The sequence below is a fragment of the Hyperolius riggenbachi genome, chromosome 5, assembly GCF_040937935.1.
Source record: "Hyperolius riggenbachi isolate aHypRig1 chromosome 5, aHypRig1.pri, whole genome shotgun sequence".
Classification (NCBI taxonomy): domain Eukaryota; kingdom Metazoa; phylum Chordata; class Amphibia; order Anura; family Hyperoliidae; genus Hyperolius; species Hyperolius riggenbachi.
Genome location: NC_090650.1, coordinates 229,292,778 through 229,310,628, shown reverse-complemented (window position 1 = coordinate 229,310,628; position 17,851 = coordinate 229,292,778). Strand labels below are relative to the sequence as shown.

Genomic DNA, 17,851 nt, shown 5'->3' with positions numbered 1-17,851 from the left:
AATTTCTGTCCTAAATCAATTGTACCGTCGATTCCCGTCGAGCCGTTCGTGCTGAAGATTTTGCTCGATTGCCGGCAGGTCGAGAGTGCGTCGATAGCGGCGTTTGAATGCCCGACAACCGACGCCATCAGCAATACATTACCGGTAATGTATGCGGGGGGGCGGGGGGGGGGGGTCGCGGCAGAGGCACATATTGTGATCGGTTTCATGCTGAATATCGATTCACAATCTGTTTGCAGAAAAGGCAGCCATACGATCCCTCTCTGATCAGATTCGATCAGAGAGGGATCTATCTGTTGGTCGAATCTGATGGCAAATCGACCAGGTCTGTGACTCTAGACCTGGAAGCCGGTGCCAACTTCTGCAGGTACACCACTCCTGCACAATGTGCTTTCAAACCAGAAAAGAAGACGGCACACACAAGGCTATTTCAAGTAATCTGTATTAGGCGCATACGTACAGTTACAGAGTGTCAGGACACGACATGTTTCGGGCTACGCCTTCCTCAACAGATAGATCCCTCTCTGATCGAATCTGATCCGAGAGGGATCGTATAGGATCGTTTATGCGCTGGAATCGAGCCGCACGTCCCCGCTCGTCCGCGTGGATCGATTCCCGCTTGTCTCCACGGGCAGCTCCTTATCAGCCGCGCGTTTCTTCCAGTGTCCGCCCGCGGGGATCGAGCGCGGAATCGATCCACCGCGGTGATCGGACAGGTTGAATATTATCAATCGAGCCATCAGCGGCTCGATTGATAACAACTATCGCGCCGTGTATGCCCAACATTAGAGTGTTTATAGCTCACAACCTGTACTTTCTTCCACAGTCCTGCCTACAGGAGATAAATAGTCTAATTCCACAATTTCTACACACAAAAGATAACCTGTAGATGATGGAAGTGTTGACCTGTCACTGACACCAGTGGCTATAATCAGAAGACACATAGCTACTTTATTCCTGTCTATAACAGCAAACTAATAAGGTGACTAGAAAAACAAAAACCCTGAGAAAAGTAATTAGGTTCTCTACTGCTACTTAAAGAGACACTGAAGTCTCCTATAAATCATGTTTTTAATTAAAAAATGTGTTTAACATCTTTGCCCTACCTAAACCGCCGCATCCCCGCCACTGAAATCTATCTAAATCCCCCCTAACTCCCCCGTCCCTCTCCACCGCAAAATCCACGACTTTCTTGGTCGTGGATTTTGCTGCTGTTGGAGGCAGAGCTATGAGCCGCAGCTCTGCCTCCATGCCCGTCTATCAGCGGCGGATCTCCGCCTCTCCCCGCCCCTCTCAGTGAAGGAAGACTGAGAGGGGCGGGGGAGAGGCGGCGATCCGGGCTGACAGACGCGCTGAGAGGCAGAGCTGCAGCTCATGGCTTTGCCTCTCACGGAAGCGCTGCCTCCCCCCGGGGAGTTTGGGGGGATTTAGTTAGTGTACAGCGACGGGGATGCGGTGGTTTAGGTAGAGCAAAGATGTTAAACACATTTTTTTTATTACAAACATGATTTTTACGAGACTTCAGAGTCTCTTTAAAGGACTACTGTAGAGGAGTAGGGGGAAAAGAGTTGAACTTACCCGGGGCTTCTAATGGTCCCCCGCAGACCTCCTGTACCCGCACAGCCACTCACCAATGCTCTGGTCCCCGTCTCCGGTTCACTTCTGAAATTTCCGACTTTAAAGTCAGAAAACCACTGTGCCCGTATGGCCACGCCCTCCCGCTGATGTCACCAGGAGTGCATTGCGCAGGCCCAATACGGTCTGCGCCTGCGCAGTATGCTTCTGATGATGCCAGAGGGAGCGAGAACCCGGGCGCGCATGCGCGGTGGTTTTCCGGATTTAAAGTCGGAAATTCCAGAAGTGAACCGGAGGCGGGGACAAGAGCATCGGTGAGTGACTCTGTGGGCACATGACATCTGCGGGGGGATCATTAGAAGCCCCAGACAAATTCAACTCTTTTCCCCCTACCCCCCTACAATACTCCTTTAAAGGGAACCTAAACTGAGAAGGATATGAATTTTTCCTTTTAAAATAATACCAGTTGCCTGACTCTCCTGCAGATCCTGTGTCTCTAATAATTTTAGCCGCAGCCCCTCAACAAGCATGCAGATCAGGTGCTCTGACTGAAGTCAGACTGGATTAGCTGCATGCTTGTTTCAGGTGTATGATTCAGCCACTATTGCAACTAAAGAGATCACGACTGCCAGGCAACTGGTATTGTTTAAAAGGAAAACATCCATATCCCTCTCAGTTAAGGTTTCCTTTAAAACACCTGAGTTTCATGAGAGGACTTGCTAGAGTGTATCTAAGGAGGGATGAAAGCTCTTCCCTGTAGTTTTGAATCTTCGGCTATCTAGAGCCTAGGTTCTCAACGTGTGGTACGCGTACCCCAGGGGGTACTTCAGATTGTTCCAGGGGGTACTCAGGCTTGATATAATTAACTAAGTACAACAAATTTAGAGTTTTAGATCATGATAAATCCTACATAAACAACACCAAATTAGTATTATAGCTAATTAAAAGCAATAATAAATGCTTGGAAATAGTTTAGAACCAATTATTATGTACTATGATTAAAAATATATTTGTCAAGGGGTACTTGAGATAATGTTTACTATGCCAGGGGGTACTTGGTGAGTACAGGGTTTTAAAAGGGGTACATACCAATAAAATGTTGAGAAACACTGATCTAGAGTATATGATGCTTGCTGTGTTTAGCAATTCTAGTATATCATATCCTCCAGATTCTTTGACTGTGTTCTTGTAATCTGACAAATATGTACCTGAGTTGAGAGGTCGCATGGATGAGTGGGTACTTACCTCCTACTACAGTTTATCCCTGAGCCTTTGCTCTCAGTTGCATATTTATATTTCATTAAGAAAATTCTTTCAAATATAGGGTGTGTTACATCTGCTCATTCTTAAAGATTCTATGATGGCCTGATGCTACATCCTACTGAACAGACAGCTATTTTCACAAAACAAATAACGTTCTAAACAAACTTATTGCAACGGTTCTCATACCTGATGAAACCATCCTAGCTATCATGAACATGAATACACCCAGGATGATGGGCTAGCAGCATGTGACATATACCCGGAATAACGAAATATACAGTACCTGCAGATAGTCACACAATTAATATATTACATTCTGATCCACAGCTGTTTTGCATCTGGGGTACAGATCTACCTGCAGCAGACTGAAACTTCAGTGGGAATGTGAGAGCTGAACCACAGTACACAAATCTATTTGTGGTAAGACCGGAGAAGGCTTTCATATCAACTAGCAACATGAAGACTATGAAATAATTAAATATTTATTGAATACATTGCCATGTTCTGGGCTTCAGACACAAAAAAAACCAACAACAACAAAAAAAACCAACAACTTCCAACCTACCACAAAACGTATCTACTCCCAAAACAAAATAAACTGGAAAATAATATTCACAGTAATCTACTGAAAGCCAATGGATCTACCTTAGAAATGTTGGCATATATCTGAAACATATTACTGTATCTCTGCAGAGTACAGTTCAGCAACATGGTAGAACTGTACATTTTCAGAAACTATAGACTGAGGAACTAATCTAAGGAGATAATATATCCTGCATGGGTACAGTTCAGTGAAGGTGACTCCGTACACATACTGGTGACCTGTAACCTGTTTCTAGAGAGTCCACACAAATTCACAAGGGAACGCCAATCAAAATCAGACAAAGAGAGACTATAGACAATAATCCTAGCCTCCAGTATTCCTAAACTCAAGTGGGCTCCAGTAACATTGTAGAGAAAATAGTCAGTGCACGTAATTACTTCTAATCAATATTCATATTTGACTTTACTTATAAAGCACCAACCACTTACACTCATGAAGTAGTTTGACATTCCAGTTTGTGCATCACTGAATATGTTTCACTGATATCAATGAACTCTACTAATCATTTCTGTAATAAAATAGCCAAAATGTGCTTTCTTTTGTCTCATGTCTCCTAAAAAAACATGTTTGACTAGTTTCACTGTAGTTTTGCCCTTAAGCAAGAAAGAACTATACACTTACGTACATCGACACTATAACTCATCCACATTATTGTTATGCTCTGCTTAGGGTGTCTTCTAGTGACTATTAGCATCTGAAATATGATATGACTGATGCACTCTGAGGGCTTTCCTAGTAATTTAAGTTGTCCTCATTTCAGGCACTCAAGCCACAGATTATGTCTAGTGCACAAATATATCAAATACAATATTCATTTTTTTTTTCTGGAGGAAACCATACTTGGGGGCCTGTATATTGTAAATTGACTAAAGTAATAACTATGTCCATACTAAGACATGATGTATGATAGGGTGAAGGAAAGCTGACCACACCCTGTTCCATATATAAGGGCCGGTTCACACAGACATTAATTGTGGCGCTTGGGACTAGTTGTTCATTTGAATCGACAGCGTTTTTAAACTTCGGTACTGGCTTTTCTCTTTGTTTCAGCAAATGTTGTGCTTGATCCCATCATCTTGTTTCATCCTGGACATTTATCAGCTAAGAGCAATGCTTCCGTGCCCCTGTAAGGGTTAAAATGCAGCCGTCTTTCAGTTATAACTGGGAGCAACTGATTACGTGTAAAAGGACCCTAAGTCTTGTCATATAGAAGTGTTCAATAAGATAAACATTCATAAATAAATGTTTTGTCACAGAAAGAATATATTGAATTATATAGTTATTAAAGGGACTCCGAGCACCTCTCATGGGCATGCCTTTAAGCCAGACGACTTCCAACAAAATCGTGCTAATACCCCTTTGGAGGAGTCTCTTGCAATGGCCATGTGTGTCACTTCCTCTTCCTGCTTCATTCAGTGATGCACTTCTCTAACAGAGAAGACAGGGGTGACCCGGAAGTTATAACATAGCCAAGATGGCAGCTGCGATTTTTAAATTGAAAACAAATTAAAACTGTTGGGTGTAGAATGGTGATTCAGGCATCAAATGAAAGAGGAGAGCACAAGCCACAGAAAGGTATGCATCTTTAAGCACTTTGCGGTACTGGTCGGAGTCTTAAGGCATGCCCATGAGAGGTGCTCGGAGTCCCTTTAAAGAAATCACAAAGCACAGTAACAGTGACCTGGAGGCATAACTGAAATCTGGTCCTGATAATAATATGACACTGCTTATATTATTAACAACAACTTTTATGTATGTATGTATATATATATATATATATATATATATATATATATATATATATATATATATATATATATATATGTATATTATAGATGGCTATAAGCATCTAAGGTAAAATGCAAAATGACTGACTTATTCTCTGCCACAAAATTTCTAGAAGGTTATTGTGCAATGATCCAGGTGAAAGATGAAAGACTAAAGAGCCATTGTTCATTGTCACCAATTAAAATTTTGGCCATAGATTACTTTCTCTCCAGATGTAGACGCACAATGAACATGACCTGCAATGATTGGAGGGGTCCCTCAGCATGACCTCTTTGTGCTCATTATGTACAAGTGTTAGCCCTGTGAGCAGTGCCCAGCAAGACATGTACACCCCCTCCCTTTCTTTGTGCTACTGAGACAAAGCCAGCACAAGGCAAGACATTATACATATTTACTTTAACGCGTGCCACTGGAACAAAGCATAAGACATAAGCTAGGTGATTATCATAACACGGGGAAAAGTATCATGAATCATGTCAACCGCACAGAATCCTGAGTGCAAAAGGGTATGACACCATTGATCAAGGTTGCCATACATATGAAAGGGGTCACACATACACAGGCACATTAAGGATTAGGGATGAGCTTTAGACATGGTCGATTCTACATCAAAATATGCGATATCAGCTACAATTCTACCAAAATGCAAAAAAAGTTTTAAAAACATTTTCCTTAACTCAAAATATATATCAGATCGGAAGCTAAGACGGTCTTATTCTTGATGCATATAGAGGTAATTCTGTGGTCAGAATGGTTGCAGCAATCCCTTCTTCCTGGCTGAGAGTGCTCATACAGAGGTACACTAATTATCTCACTTTACCCCACAATCCCATCATCCTATAGTTACATCTGTCCTCGGACCAGTTATGTGGCTGTGGGTTGGTTTGTAAAATAGCTGCATGTAGAGTATGTACCTTTCATGTGCAGAAAGCTGTGGAAGTAAGGCAGTGTAACGCAGCTGTAGACTGAATCTCTTCTGTAGGAGAGCTCGTCATCTGTGTCAAACCTTGAATCGAAGTCTTCATCGCTATCTTCAAACTGTAAGGAAACAAGCAGCTAATATTTAACAATCAATGCTCGTTTTTCTTCAAATCATCAGTTATATCTGAATGACAGTGTTTCATTTGTTGTTCGTTGCTTGCTCATTGTGCTGTTTAGAGATTTTTTGAGTGTGTGTATGATCTTCTAACATAAGGACAGAAGACCAAAGGCGATAAAACAGGGTAGTGTGCGTCAAAATAAACTTTTTGGTGTAAATATTTGATTTCAGTAAAATATTTACACATTGAAAGTGGGTGTATTCATAACTTTTTACACTTCTTACAAATAGGTAGGCATTTACAAGAGCTATGCGAGTGTTCTGTTACCACAGTGGGTGTATAGTCTTATATGGCCACACCCTGAGGAAGCATGCAAGCACAAAACTAGTTGGTGGGTGGAGTCAGGAATCTCAGACTCCACATACATGTTCTTGATACGCGGAAGTATATGCAGTTAGCTCTCCCCACATGCTGCCTTGAACCTTTGCAGATCCATGTGGATATCCATCCCACCAATACAGCACAATAGACTGCAGCAGCCACTGGGAAACAGCTAAGATGGGGATTTCACTTTAGCAGCAGGTTTGCAGGTCTTTTCAATTGGCAGGCAAGTAACTGAGACAGTATGCTGGTGGAGCTTGCTTGGATCTGCCCACTTGCTTTATTCCTGCCCTTCTGCACCTGTCTTGCAACTGCTTTATCCCCATGTTTGCTGAACTTTCACTGAAGCATTTTTGCTCTTTAGGTACATACACACGTCAGATTTTTCCAAACGACTCGTCGTTTGAACGTCCAAATAATCGGTCGTTTGGACATCAAATCGGGAGTGTGTACAGTCGGTCGTTCAGTTGATAATGCTGGTTTTGACGGATCCGCTTTGCGAATCCGCTAAAACCACCGTTATCAGCTAAGCGACCGACTGTACATACGCCCGATTTGACGTCTAAGCGACCGGTCGTTTGGAAAAATCCGACGTGTGTATGTACCTTATCATTCCTGTTATGATTGTATGTATACTGTTAATGGGAAGTCTGTGACTGGGACTGTCATATGATGGACTTACACAAATCACAGAGTTTTCACTACTTTTTCACACCACTGCTTCCTAACTTACAATGGAGAATAGCCATTGTTTTGAATAGTTGGCACAGTTGGACATATAATACCCATTCTTTTATCTCACCAACACCAAAAAGAGAAAAAAAAATCTCACAGCTGTCAACGAATAAGTCTCTCTACCAGAATACATACATCAGTCTTGCTCTGTAAAACCCAGTACACACCATGCAATTTCCTGTTAGATCAATGTGTCAATTTGATCATTTCCAACTGGTTGGATCAACTATTAATTGATAACGCAATTGATTTTCCATTAACTACTATGGAAAATCTACCACATTATCAATCGGGAGTTGAACCAACTGGTTGGAAATTATCGAATCGACCCGTCGAGAAAGGTAGCTGTTACAGCCACACTTCCCGAACAATTAGTGGTGAAAGACAGGGGAGACTGGTGCAAATGCCATACTCTTCCCAGAGGTAAACTTGGGAGGCTGCTGCAATGACACGCCCAGGAGACTGATCCCTGGCCAGAAGCCACAGCATAACGTCATCATTGGAACTTCCAGTAGAGCAGAAAAATAAGTGACCAAAGCCAAATGATCGGCATGACAGCCAGGTAAGAAAGTTTTTTTGGTTTTTTTTAAGTTAAAGATGGCAGCCAGCCACCACTTTCCCTACAGGCTTACTTTTGCCTCCTGTGAGTAAGTGAATCATAATAAGCCATATCTGAATGCATCTGTCTTTGCACAGTGTGTGGATAGCAACTATACTTTCTCAGCAATCTTTTCTGTTTCTTTTTGTTCCTTTACAAAGTTTAACATATTTCCACTGTGAACAGGCAAACAGAAATACTGTAGAAAACTACATTTACTTTCCATTCAGAATTAGGTTTGCTGAGGCTTAAGTTGTTTGCATAACGAATATAGAATACACAACCATACAATCACAGTCTTTAGTGGAAAAGTAGTCAATTTTGAAAGCCACTGCGTAAGGGTTTATTATGAGTGCCTGCTATTATGTAGTAAAAGTGTGCAAATCTTATCTTTATCATATTGGGCCATATGGGTTTATGAACAGTGAAATAACAGTGGTGTGATTACCGTAGCAAGGGTACAGGTACAGCTTCATCAGGAACTTTATTAAATCAGGTCTGGCTTATAGAACTGCTGAAATGTTTCCAGTGATCTCCATACTAGAAGAAATTGAGAAAATGCAGACCAATATTCTGCATATATCACTGCAAAAGGCCACTGGTAAGTAATGCAGCATTGTGTTTTGTCTATTCTGTGGCAGAGCTACTGTGTGAAACTATACAAGAATTTCTATGCACTGCCAAATTATCTTTAGATACCAGTATTCCCATATTCCCAGAGCTGTTAAGATCTATGTTTACTGAAATATATCCCATACATCTTAGTACATGACAGTCTACTCTGACTGACCTGCACTCACCTGGTATTTTACTTTCTGTTTCCTGTATGAACAGCCTTATGCGCCTAATGCTGCTGTAAAATCATTATATAGAGATCACACTTGATACTCCTGTTATTATTCACCTATACAATGTGGCAAGTAATGAGGATACATATCTGTACCTAATTACACTACAGGCTTCTTATTTCCTATCAATTGCCAAAGACATTAAATACTCAATAAACAACATGGTCACATGATCATGATATAGGATATGTAGATTAGTAGTGGTGGTCGGGGATAAGCAGCTAGCTTCTAACTGTCAAAATGCCACATCGAAAACCTATAGTGAGCATTGTGATCGTAAGCAATCACTTGTATTGTAAACTGTTTTTATGTATTAAATAATACATTCTATTCAAGAAAAGAAAATTATAGATAAAGAGGAAGTAAACACCCATAGGAAGAACTTACTGAAGACTGTGCTCCTTCTGAACTGAATCTGTATGCGGATGAGCTGTTGTATGTCCCTATGGAGCACTGATAATCAGGGGACCACTGACTGCTGTGTGAGTTAGAGAAGGTAACGCTGCTTCCAGAAGTGATGGCTCCATCTTGATAATCATCATGATCATAATCAAAATCTCCATCAAGAATAATAATGTTTTCAACAACCTTGTGTTCTTTTTCTGGTACACAGTATGCAGATTCCCCAATGGTCGTTTTCTTGAATGTTTTGGGATCTTGTCCATGAGGAACTAACACATTCTTTGGAATATCTGGAGGCACTGGTCCAACTGTGTAATTCATATATGGATCTTCTTCTGAAGAATCATCACTAGTCCTAATCCCACTTGTTCTTTGGTCTGAGTGACCATGCTCACTTGGATTAGGTGAATCTTTAAATGCATCATCATCAGCCACAAAACCTTCATCTACCTCCTCTTCGGGATAAGGCTGACTAAAGTTAAAGTTTGGTTTATCGCAGTTGGCAACGCCATTGAGGTCTTCTGGAAACACATCACTTACAGACAGGGACATCTCAATATTCTTAACACATTCATCAATCTCATCAAAATTTAGAGACTCCAGGAACTCCTGGGCTGCTCTACATGCTTCCTCCTCTAAGCGCTTCAGTTCCTGGTCGCGAAGCTCCTGCAGTCTTTGTAAAGATGCTTCTGTTAAAGTCAGTTCTTGCTTTTCCTTAATACGTTGCAAGTCATCAATTTCTTTCTCCAACCTGAGGATTTCTTCCACCTGCTTGTTTTCCTTCTGTTTCTCAAATTCAGGCTTTGCTTCATTAGTTATTAGAGCTTTTGACATGGCAGCAAGTTCCTCCTGAATTCTTTCTTCTTCAGCCTGCAATCATAAATGAGGAAGTGTTAGGCTCTGCTCCCACTGAACAGTACATACGGTAAGTCATGTGTAACTGACTGGACAACAAACTAAAGTTTAACACAAGTTCCACGACTAACACATACCCTCGACCGATTTAGTTGAACAATTACTGCATTGGGGGGTAGGAAAACCTCATACACATTGAATCTTATAGATCTCATGAAAACTATGTAGCAGAAAGCAAGCTGGAACAAGCATAAATAAGAAAATAAAGCACTGGCAGAAACACTGGAAGTGTGTCAGAATTTAACAGTAAGATACATGCTGGATTCCCAGAAATTCAATAGAAGCTACTGGTACACACATCAAATTCCTTTGTAATGCGAATAGGGGAGAATGATTAAATTTCAATAAGAAGATATGTTTAATTCTCGTACAGAAGTATAGATACCCAAACATTACTCAATTTTTATTGAGTAATTAAGCAATCAACTTTACTGAGCTCACAACTACAGTGTGGTTGACTGGAAGCCTATCGGCTAGTGGCCCACACACTGCAAGAGAGATCCTGTGCGATTCTCTCTCACTAGTCGATCTGAATGATGCACAATGTGGTGCCTTCATCCTCGGAGGGATGACAGACATTAAATGTTGGCTTAGTGTTGCGCGTTACTATGTAAGGAGCGTGCCTTCATTAGTTCCGCGCGTTGCGTTGCTTACATAGCAACGCACATAAATTTAAATGCGGGTAGTCCTGTGATGTGTTTCACTAGCGGCCGCTACTATGTTAATTAATATAGTTAATAGTAGCGGCCCCTAATGAGAACAGGAAAAGCCGCATTTAAAGTTACGCACATTGCTATGTAAGGCCCGGTTCACATTAGCGGTGGCCGTCCGGAATCGCCGTGCCGGAGCCGGACCGCTTTCAGAACGGACGGAACGGACGCACGGCATGGCAATGAAAGCCTATGCGTCCGTTCACATGCGTTCGTTCTGCCGGACCGGAGCCGGACCGGATCCGGGCCGGATCCGGACTCCGGCGTCCGTTCCAACATGCGCTATTTTTTGGTCCGGCTCCTCCGGCAGCCGTATCCGGAGCGGAGCCGGACTGCCCCATCCGGCCAATACAAAGCAATGAGAGCCGGAGAGCGCACAACACACTGGCTACAAAAACCGGACGTTCTACCCCACTTCCTATGCATTTTGGATGGGGACCACATGGGCCCAGCGAAGAGTGGGGCAGCAGCGATTTCATGCTGGAGCTCTTTTTGCCAGCAACATGTCTGATATGTCTGAAGGAGGCGAACAACAGAGAGAATTCCCAGGTTTACGAGTAAAAAAATGCCTGGATCCATGGTCCCAACTGCAGTCTCTGTATCCACGGATGGTCTCCACACGTCCACCTGTCTCCAACAATGACCCCAGACCCTTCTGCTGACCTCCCAGACCCCAGGTAATTAAAAGGATGTTATCTCCTTAAGAAACCGGATCCGGACCGCAACCGTGTTCACACCGCACGGAAACCGGATGCAAACGGACCGGATCCGGATAGGAACCGTACGGATCAGGTCCGGTCCGGATACGGTGCGGTCCGGACATCCGGTGCGGTTTTTACTAAACCGCAAGTGTGAACGGGGCCTAAGCAACACACGTAACTACGGAAGGCACACTTCTTACATAGCAACGCGTGCTGCTATATAAGGTGTGCATAGTGGCTGCCCTTCGTTTTAACGAGCGCTCCTTCACATTAAACTGCACTGCTTTAGCAGCGCAGCTTAATGAATCAAACTCATTTATCTCTCCGTATATAATTAACACATTTTTGGAACATTTCTATTATAATACCGTATTTCCCTAAAAATAATAAAAATAAAAAAAAAGTGAAATGATTTGCGTTAAATGCTACTGAACATTCTTTTAAATATGAAAATGATGCAGTATATGCTTGTAACTGAAATGTGCTGGACAATTACACACCAATAGTAAACTTTTCAGTGGCATTTTCAGTGATATTACAGCATGCAGAATATGTTAGCGCTCTGTAAATAAAGTTAATGCTAATAATAATAGCATGTGTGGAACTACAACCATTATCTCTACTGCTCACCTGCTTGGCTTGTAGCTCTGCTTCTTGTCTTTGCCTTTCTCTGTGGAGACAATTAATCAGTAAATCAGAATGACCATGTTATTGAACCGTTGTTCTCTTGTAAATAACTTGTACCATTTAGAAATCTCAGGCCCCGTTCACAGCTGCTGTTGCGGTGCAACGTAATGGATGAAATCTAACGCAGCCACCCACTCTGCAATTGTAAATCTATGCGATCTGGTGCGATGTGATCTAGCGGAGTGCGGTATCCCAACGCACTGCATGCAGTGCATTGCCACCCAATGCGTGTGTTAACAGTGGCAGGGAAGCATACGTTTAATTGACTGTATGCTTCACTGTATGTGACACAATGTCATGTGGTGAGACTTTATCCCTCCATTGTGTTCCTGTTGTCACAGGGAACACAATGCAACATCCATTGTGAGTGGGGCCTCACAGTTTTAATGTTTAAGTACCATTTCTTATATAAAATGTGTCTATGCTAACTATAAATTAAAAAGCGTTGGCTGTGACACTACTAAAGCATCATCAGGGTGTTTTTTTTTTTTGTAAAAGAAGGGACAATCCCTTCCCACTCTTAGGTGAACAAGGAAAGGGATTAGAAAAATGATACAATTATAGAAAATCCATCACTATTTATTGGTATAGCTATAAAGATTATGATTATTTAGTATTTTCATAGTGCTGACATCTTCCACAGCACTTTACAGAGTCTGTAGACATGTCACTAGCTGTCTCTCCCAGGAGCTCACAATATAATCCCTACAGAAATCACAGTCTAATGCCCCTATTGGAGACTAAGGCCAATTTTGTTAGGTACCAATTAATATATATAGGATATGGGAGGAACCCAGAGTGCTGCAGGAATCCCACACAAATACAGCAAGAACATACAAACTGCATGCAGACAGTGGCTAGATTTGAACCTGGGGTCCTAGTGCAGTAAGACGAATGTTCCAACCAATATGTCTTTTCATGCAGATATTAGTTGTAACTATTACTATGCAGATGTACAGTACACAGCATACACCAGTATATAGAGTACTACTGTTGTCTACTACCTCATTAATCAATGACTTTTATGTAAAGAATATAAAACTTTCGCTTTATAGCTCTGGTTATGCAGAGATGCAGAAAAAATCCCTTGCTTCAGATATTATAGTTGAAATTCACATACCTTTCTTCTTCCTCTCTCTTTATCTTTTTTTCTTCTTGTCTTTTCCTTTCTGCCTGTATCCTGAGTCTTTCTTCCTCCTCTCTCCTCTTCCTCTCTTCCTCTTCTCTCCTCTTCCTCTCCTCCTCCTCTCTTCTCCTCTGCTCTTCCTCCTCTTTGCGCTTCTCCTCCTGGAGCTGCTTGTACAGACGGCGGGCTAGCTGCCCACGCAGCTGCTTCTGGAAGGTCAGGGTAGCTTTTTTGAGCCGTAAAAACTTTGTCCTCCACAGGAAAGCCCGGTAGTTCTTCTGTATCACCACAATGCAGTGAAGAACCTTTCTGTATTGCTTCCTAATTAAACAAAGCACAATCTTGTTCCACAAACCAGAATCAATAGCATATAATCCATTCTATTTATGCAACTTTCCAGTAGGTGTCACTTGTAGAGACACAACTGAACTATAAATTACATCCACTATAAAATCTATGTATGGTAGCAGCAGCTAAATGACAGCTAAGCTAATGTTAACACAGTCCTATCTTTCTTTACTCTGACGTGACAATGTCTAGTAAGAGAAAGAAAGAGCTGTGATATATGCCATGCTTATAGAAGAAGTAATTACACACAGCAGGATGCCTTTCCAGGAGACATATTGTCCTATATGTACAGCCAGGGCTCATATGCACATGAAAAGAGCTTCCCTCATTATGCAAACAGCTATTGAACTGTCTACTATTGACTTTCTGAAGATGTGCAAAAGTAAACAGATGCATGACATTGGTCAAGATTTCATACATAATGCATGATACTATGTTATCTGATCTTACAAATAAAAATACAAGATAAATGTGCCAATTCTAAATACATTTCGGTAAATGATTAAATGATAGTGAGCTGACAGAGGCAGGATGTAGACAGAAGAACGCATGAATGTCCCTGCTGGCTTAATTTGATAATGCAGATTCAAAAGCACTGATCTGCAATAGATCAAAGTAACAATGAATTTGTTTCCACAAATTCGATGTAATAGGGTAAAAAGACACTCATTGAAAGGGGGTTGCTCTCTATCAACCCAGTTAGTGTTTCCAGATGAAGCAATGCATTTCATGTCTATGAAGTACTGAGAGCAAGGTCAATGAGATGCCAGCATCCATATTTCATGCAAATTGTATGCAGCTCAGAATTGGGCCAGTCACATGCACTGTCTATTCTGATTGGCCCAATTCTGAGCTACATTCAGTTTGCATTACATTTCCATGCTAGCCGAATTATTAGCATTTCCTTTGAAGACAGAACAGCAACATTTGGTTAGGTGATACCTTTCATGACTAACTGCACAATATATCTCTGCAAGCTTTCGAGACTAAGTTTCTTCTTCAGGCACGTTTCAGAGCTGATGGTTGTGAACCAGTTCTGAAACATGCCTGAAGAAGAAACTTAAAGGGAACCAGAGAGGATGAAGAAAAGCTTTTGTACATACCTGGGGCTTCCTCCAGCCCCATACGCCTGGATCGCTCCCACGCCGCCGTCCTCCGCTGCCTGGATCCGCCGGTACCGGGTCCCATCATTGCCGCGAGTCGGCCAGTCGGCCGCGGCCAATTCTCTGCATCACAGGGTGCTCCCTCCATACAGGTACACGTGTGGCTGCTTACTGCGCAGCCGCATGCGTACGTGTATGGAGGGAGCCCCTGTGATGCGGACAATTGGCCACGTCCGCCGGAAGTAACAAGCCTGGTACCGGCGGATCCAGGAAGCGGAGGATGGCGGCGTGGGAGTGATCCAGGCTTATGGGGCTGGAAGAAGCCCCAGGTATGTATAAAATCTTTTTTCTATTTTACCAAACCATTCCTCTCTGGTTATCTTTAAGTTGTGAAAGCTTGCAGAGAAATCTTGTACAGTTAGTCATTAAAGGTATCACCTAAACAACTTTTATTGTTCTGTCTTCGGATTCTCTCTATGACTAATACCGGACCACACACAACAAGCATTTCATTGACCATCTCTTATGAGGGGTACAAAACATTAGTGGCTAAGTGTCCTGAGGACAACCAATGATGACCAATTCTGAACTCTTCCAGCAAATTTTCAGTATTTTCCCTGGGAAAACTCAGTGATTGGATAAGACTGCTGTCCAGTGTCTACGATTCACTTAAAGCACGAGTGTACTTTCATATCACGTCTCCTCTTTACTGGCCAAGAGCTACAACAAATCAAATACATTGCCCTATACATTGCCCTCCTTGCTGCAAGATGAGATATGACCCTGTTATACTGAATAGATAGCCCAGCCCTCATCAACCAGCAGTGGTCTTATGCTAGATACACACCATACAATTTTCTGGCAGATTTACCTACCAGATCGATTATTTCCAAGACGTCCAATCTGAATTTCGATTTTTTATTTTCCGATTGTTTTTCCAATCGATTTCCATAGAAGTGAACGAAAATCGGTACAGATAAACAATCGGAAAATCAATTGAAATTCCGATCAGATGTGTTGAAGATAATCAATCTGGCAGGTAAATCTGCCAGAAAATAGTATGGTGTGTCCCTAGCATTAGCTGTTGAATGGAGCAGGTAAGCAGAGCTGTCAGTTGGACAGACCCCAGTGGTTGAACATTAGGATTTCCCAAGTTCAAGATAAGTGAATACAATGAACTTCTTTTTAGATGGTTAATCATTGCCAGCAAGGGGATTAGAGAAAGGCAAGTTAATACTACTAATACTAACTATGATTAACTTTTCAGGGTTGTCTTTACTGCAGAATTCAGTAATAAGGATTGCCTCTTTTTCTGAATCTTCACAAAGGTAAAAGTGTTTACCAGCCTTAATACCTACCTGTCTGCCTCTCGCTATTACTGCGGGCACCTCAGTCCACAGCAGATTTGGTACAGTAAACTATTGGACTGACAGCACTATGAGAGTCCAAATGCATAATACATAGTTAAAGAGGAACTGTGACCAAGGATTGAACTTCATCCCAATCAGTAGCTGATACCCCCTTTTCCCATGAGAAATCGTAACCCGTTCTCGAATAGATCATCAGGGATGTCTGTATGGCTGATATTGTGGTGAAACCCCTCCCACAATGTGATGTCAGGACCTAAGTCCTGACATCACGCTGTGGAAGCCTTGTTCCCTCGTGGGAAAGAATTGCTGTTTCCCACACACAAGCAACCAGTATCTCCCTCTGTGCATATGCATGTCTATAAAAAAACAACAACCTTTTAGCCTATCGCATAGTTAGGGGTTGTGGTTGTAGATAATGGCAGTTGGTGTTGTAGTGAAGATGCACGCAGGCTGATTGTGGATCAAACAATATGAGCAAATTACATGGCAAATATCAATCATTTCTTGATCTCACTTCTATTTCTGAACTTCTCACTTTGCAATGTACTGATTTATTGTTTCCCTCTTTTTGCTTTAAACTTCAATTCAAGTATAGTATAAAAATGTAAAAGTGGTCCATAGACTCATGCTGTGCGCAGTGGCCCTATTTTTTGATCTAGCACATATTGTTACTGAAATCAAGCATGCTTGATTAAAATCAATGCTGAGACATACTCATAGGCATGGACATATATCTACAGTAAACGTGCGCAGCCAGCCATGATTTATCCTTTATGCAGGAGACAAGCGCTACTATTTCCATACAGCCCTAGAGACGTTTATTCTTATCCATCATCTAAGGAATGGACAGTCATGCTGGACATTTCAGTTCAGTAAATAGAAGCAAGGATTTAAGTTCTAAGACATAAAGTGTTGGTTCAGGAATGCTAACGCTAATCATTTCTTCAGATGAACAGCTAAGATGTGTTCCACGCACCGTGCCACAAAGCCCATGATGTGTGATTGTATTATTAGGGCTGCCTTGAAGACTTCAACCTCACGCTGCTTCTCCAATTTGTGTTCCAGGGACTCTCGCAGGAAGACCTGTACGACGGAAAACACAGTCATTTATTCTCCAAGCTGCAGTCATTCATCTGGCTTCCCTCTCATGTCTCTCTGAAAATGACTGCTAAACACAAGCTAGTGATTGATGGCCTTTATATTACAGGACAGCCATAGTAAATGATGGGCACATTCATATTATAATCAGCCATGCAATTTCCAGCACTGTACTTCAACCACAAAGCACTCTACAATTACATCTAATGCCATGCTTCATTAGCTGAAATATATTTCTTTCTTTTTGTTGAATGTTAAAACATTTAGTAAGACTTTAAATCATTATTATATACAAAACCCAGCACCGTTCCCTAAAAAATCTTGGAGGACTTAGAGAATACTATTCTATTGCCCTTTTAATATACGGTGCTGTATGAATGTTGGGTATTATGTACAAATTAAAAAATCTGGCAATGTGTTTGCAAATCTGCGCATTTTTTCACTGTGCAGCAATATATATCCCTCCTAGCCAGGGGTGTAACTAGACTTAATAGCCCCCCCCCCCCTGCAAAAATGATAGCATGGGGCCCCCTTGGTCCCTGAACCCATTCAGGGTCAT

The 17,851-nt window shown here is 41.9% G+C and overlaps 1 protein-coding gene across 1 annotated transcript in view; it reads right to left on the bottom strand.

The window, feature by feature from the left end:
- The window catches only part of MYO10 (myosin X), a 300,888-nt gene that overhangs the window by 34,964 nt on the left and 248,073 nt on the right, over nucleotides 1-17,851 (bottom strand). The window contains exons 22-26 of the mRNA XM_068236720.1: nucleotides 17,171-17,277; nucleotides 13,368-13,694; nucleotides 12,191-12,230; nucleotides 9,220-10,104; nucleotides 6,145-6,268 (exon numbers count right to left, since the gene is read on the bottom strand). Coding sequence (XP_068092821.1) covers nucleotides 6,145-6,268; nucleotides 9,220-10,104; nucleotides 12,191-12,230; nucleotides 13,368-13,694; nucleotides 17,171-17,277 — 1,483 coding nt within the window. The remainder of the gene's footprint in view (nucleotides 1-6,144; nucleotides 6,269-9,219; nucleotides 10,105-12,190; nucleotides 12,231-13,367; nucleotides 13,695-17,170; nucleotides 17,278-17,851) is intronic.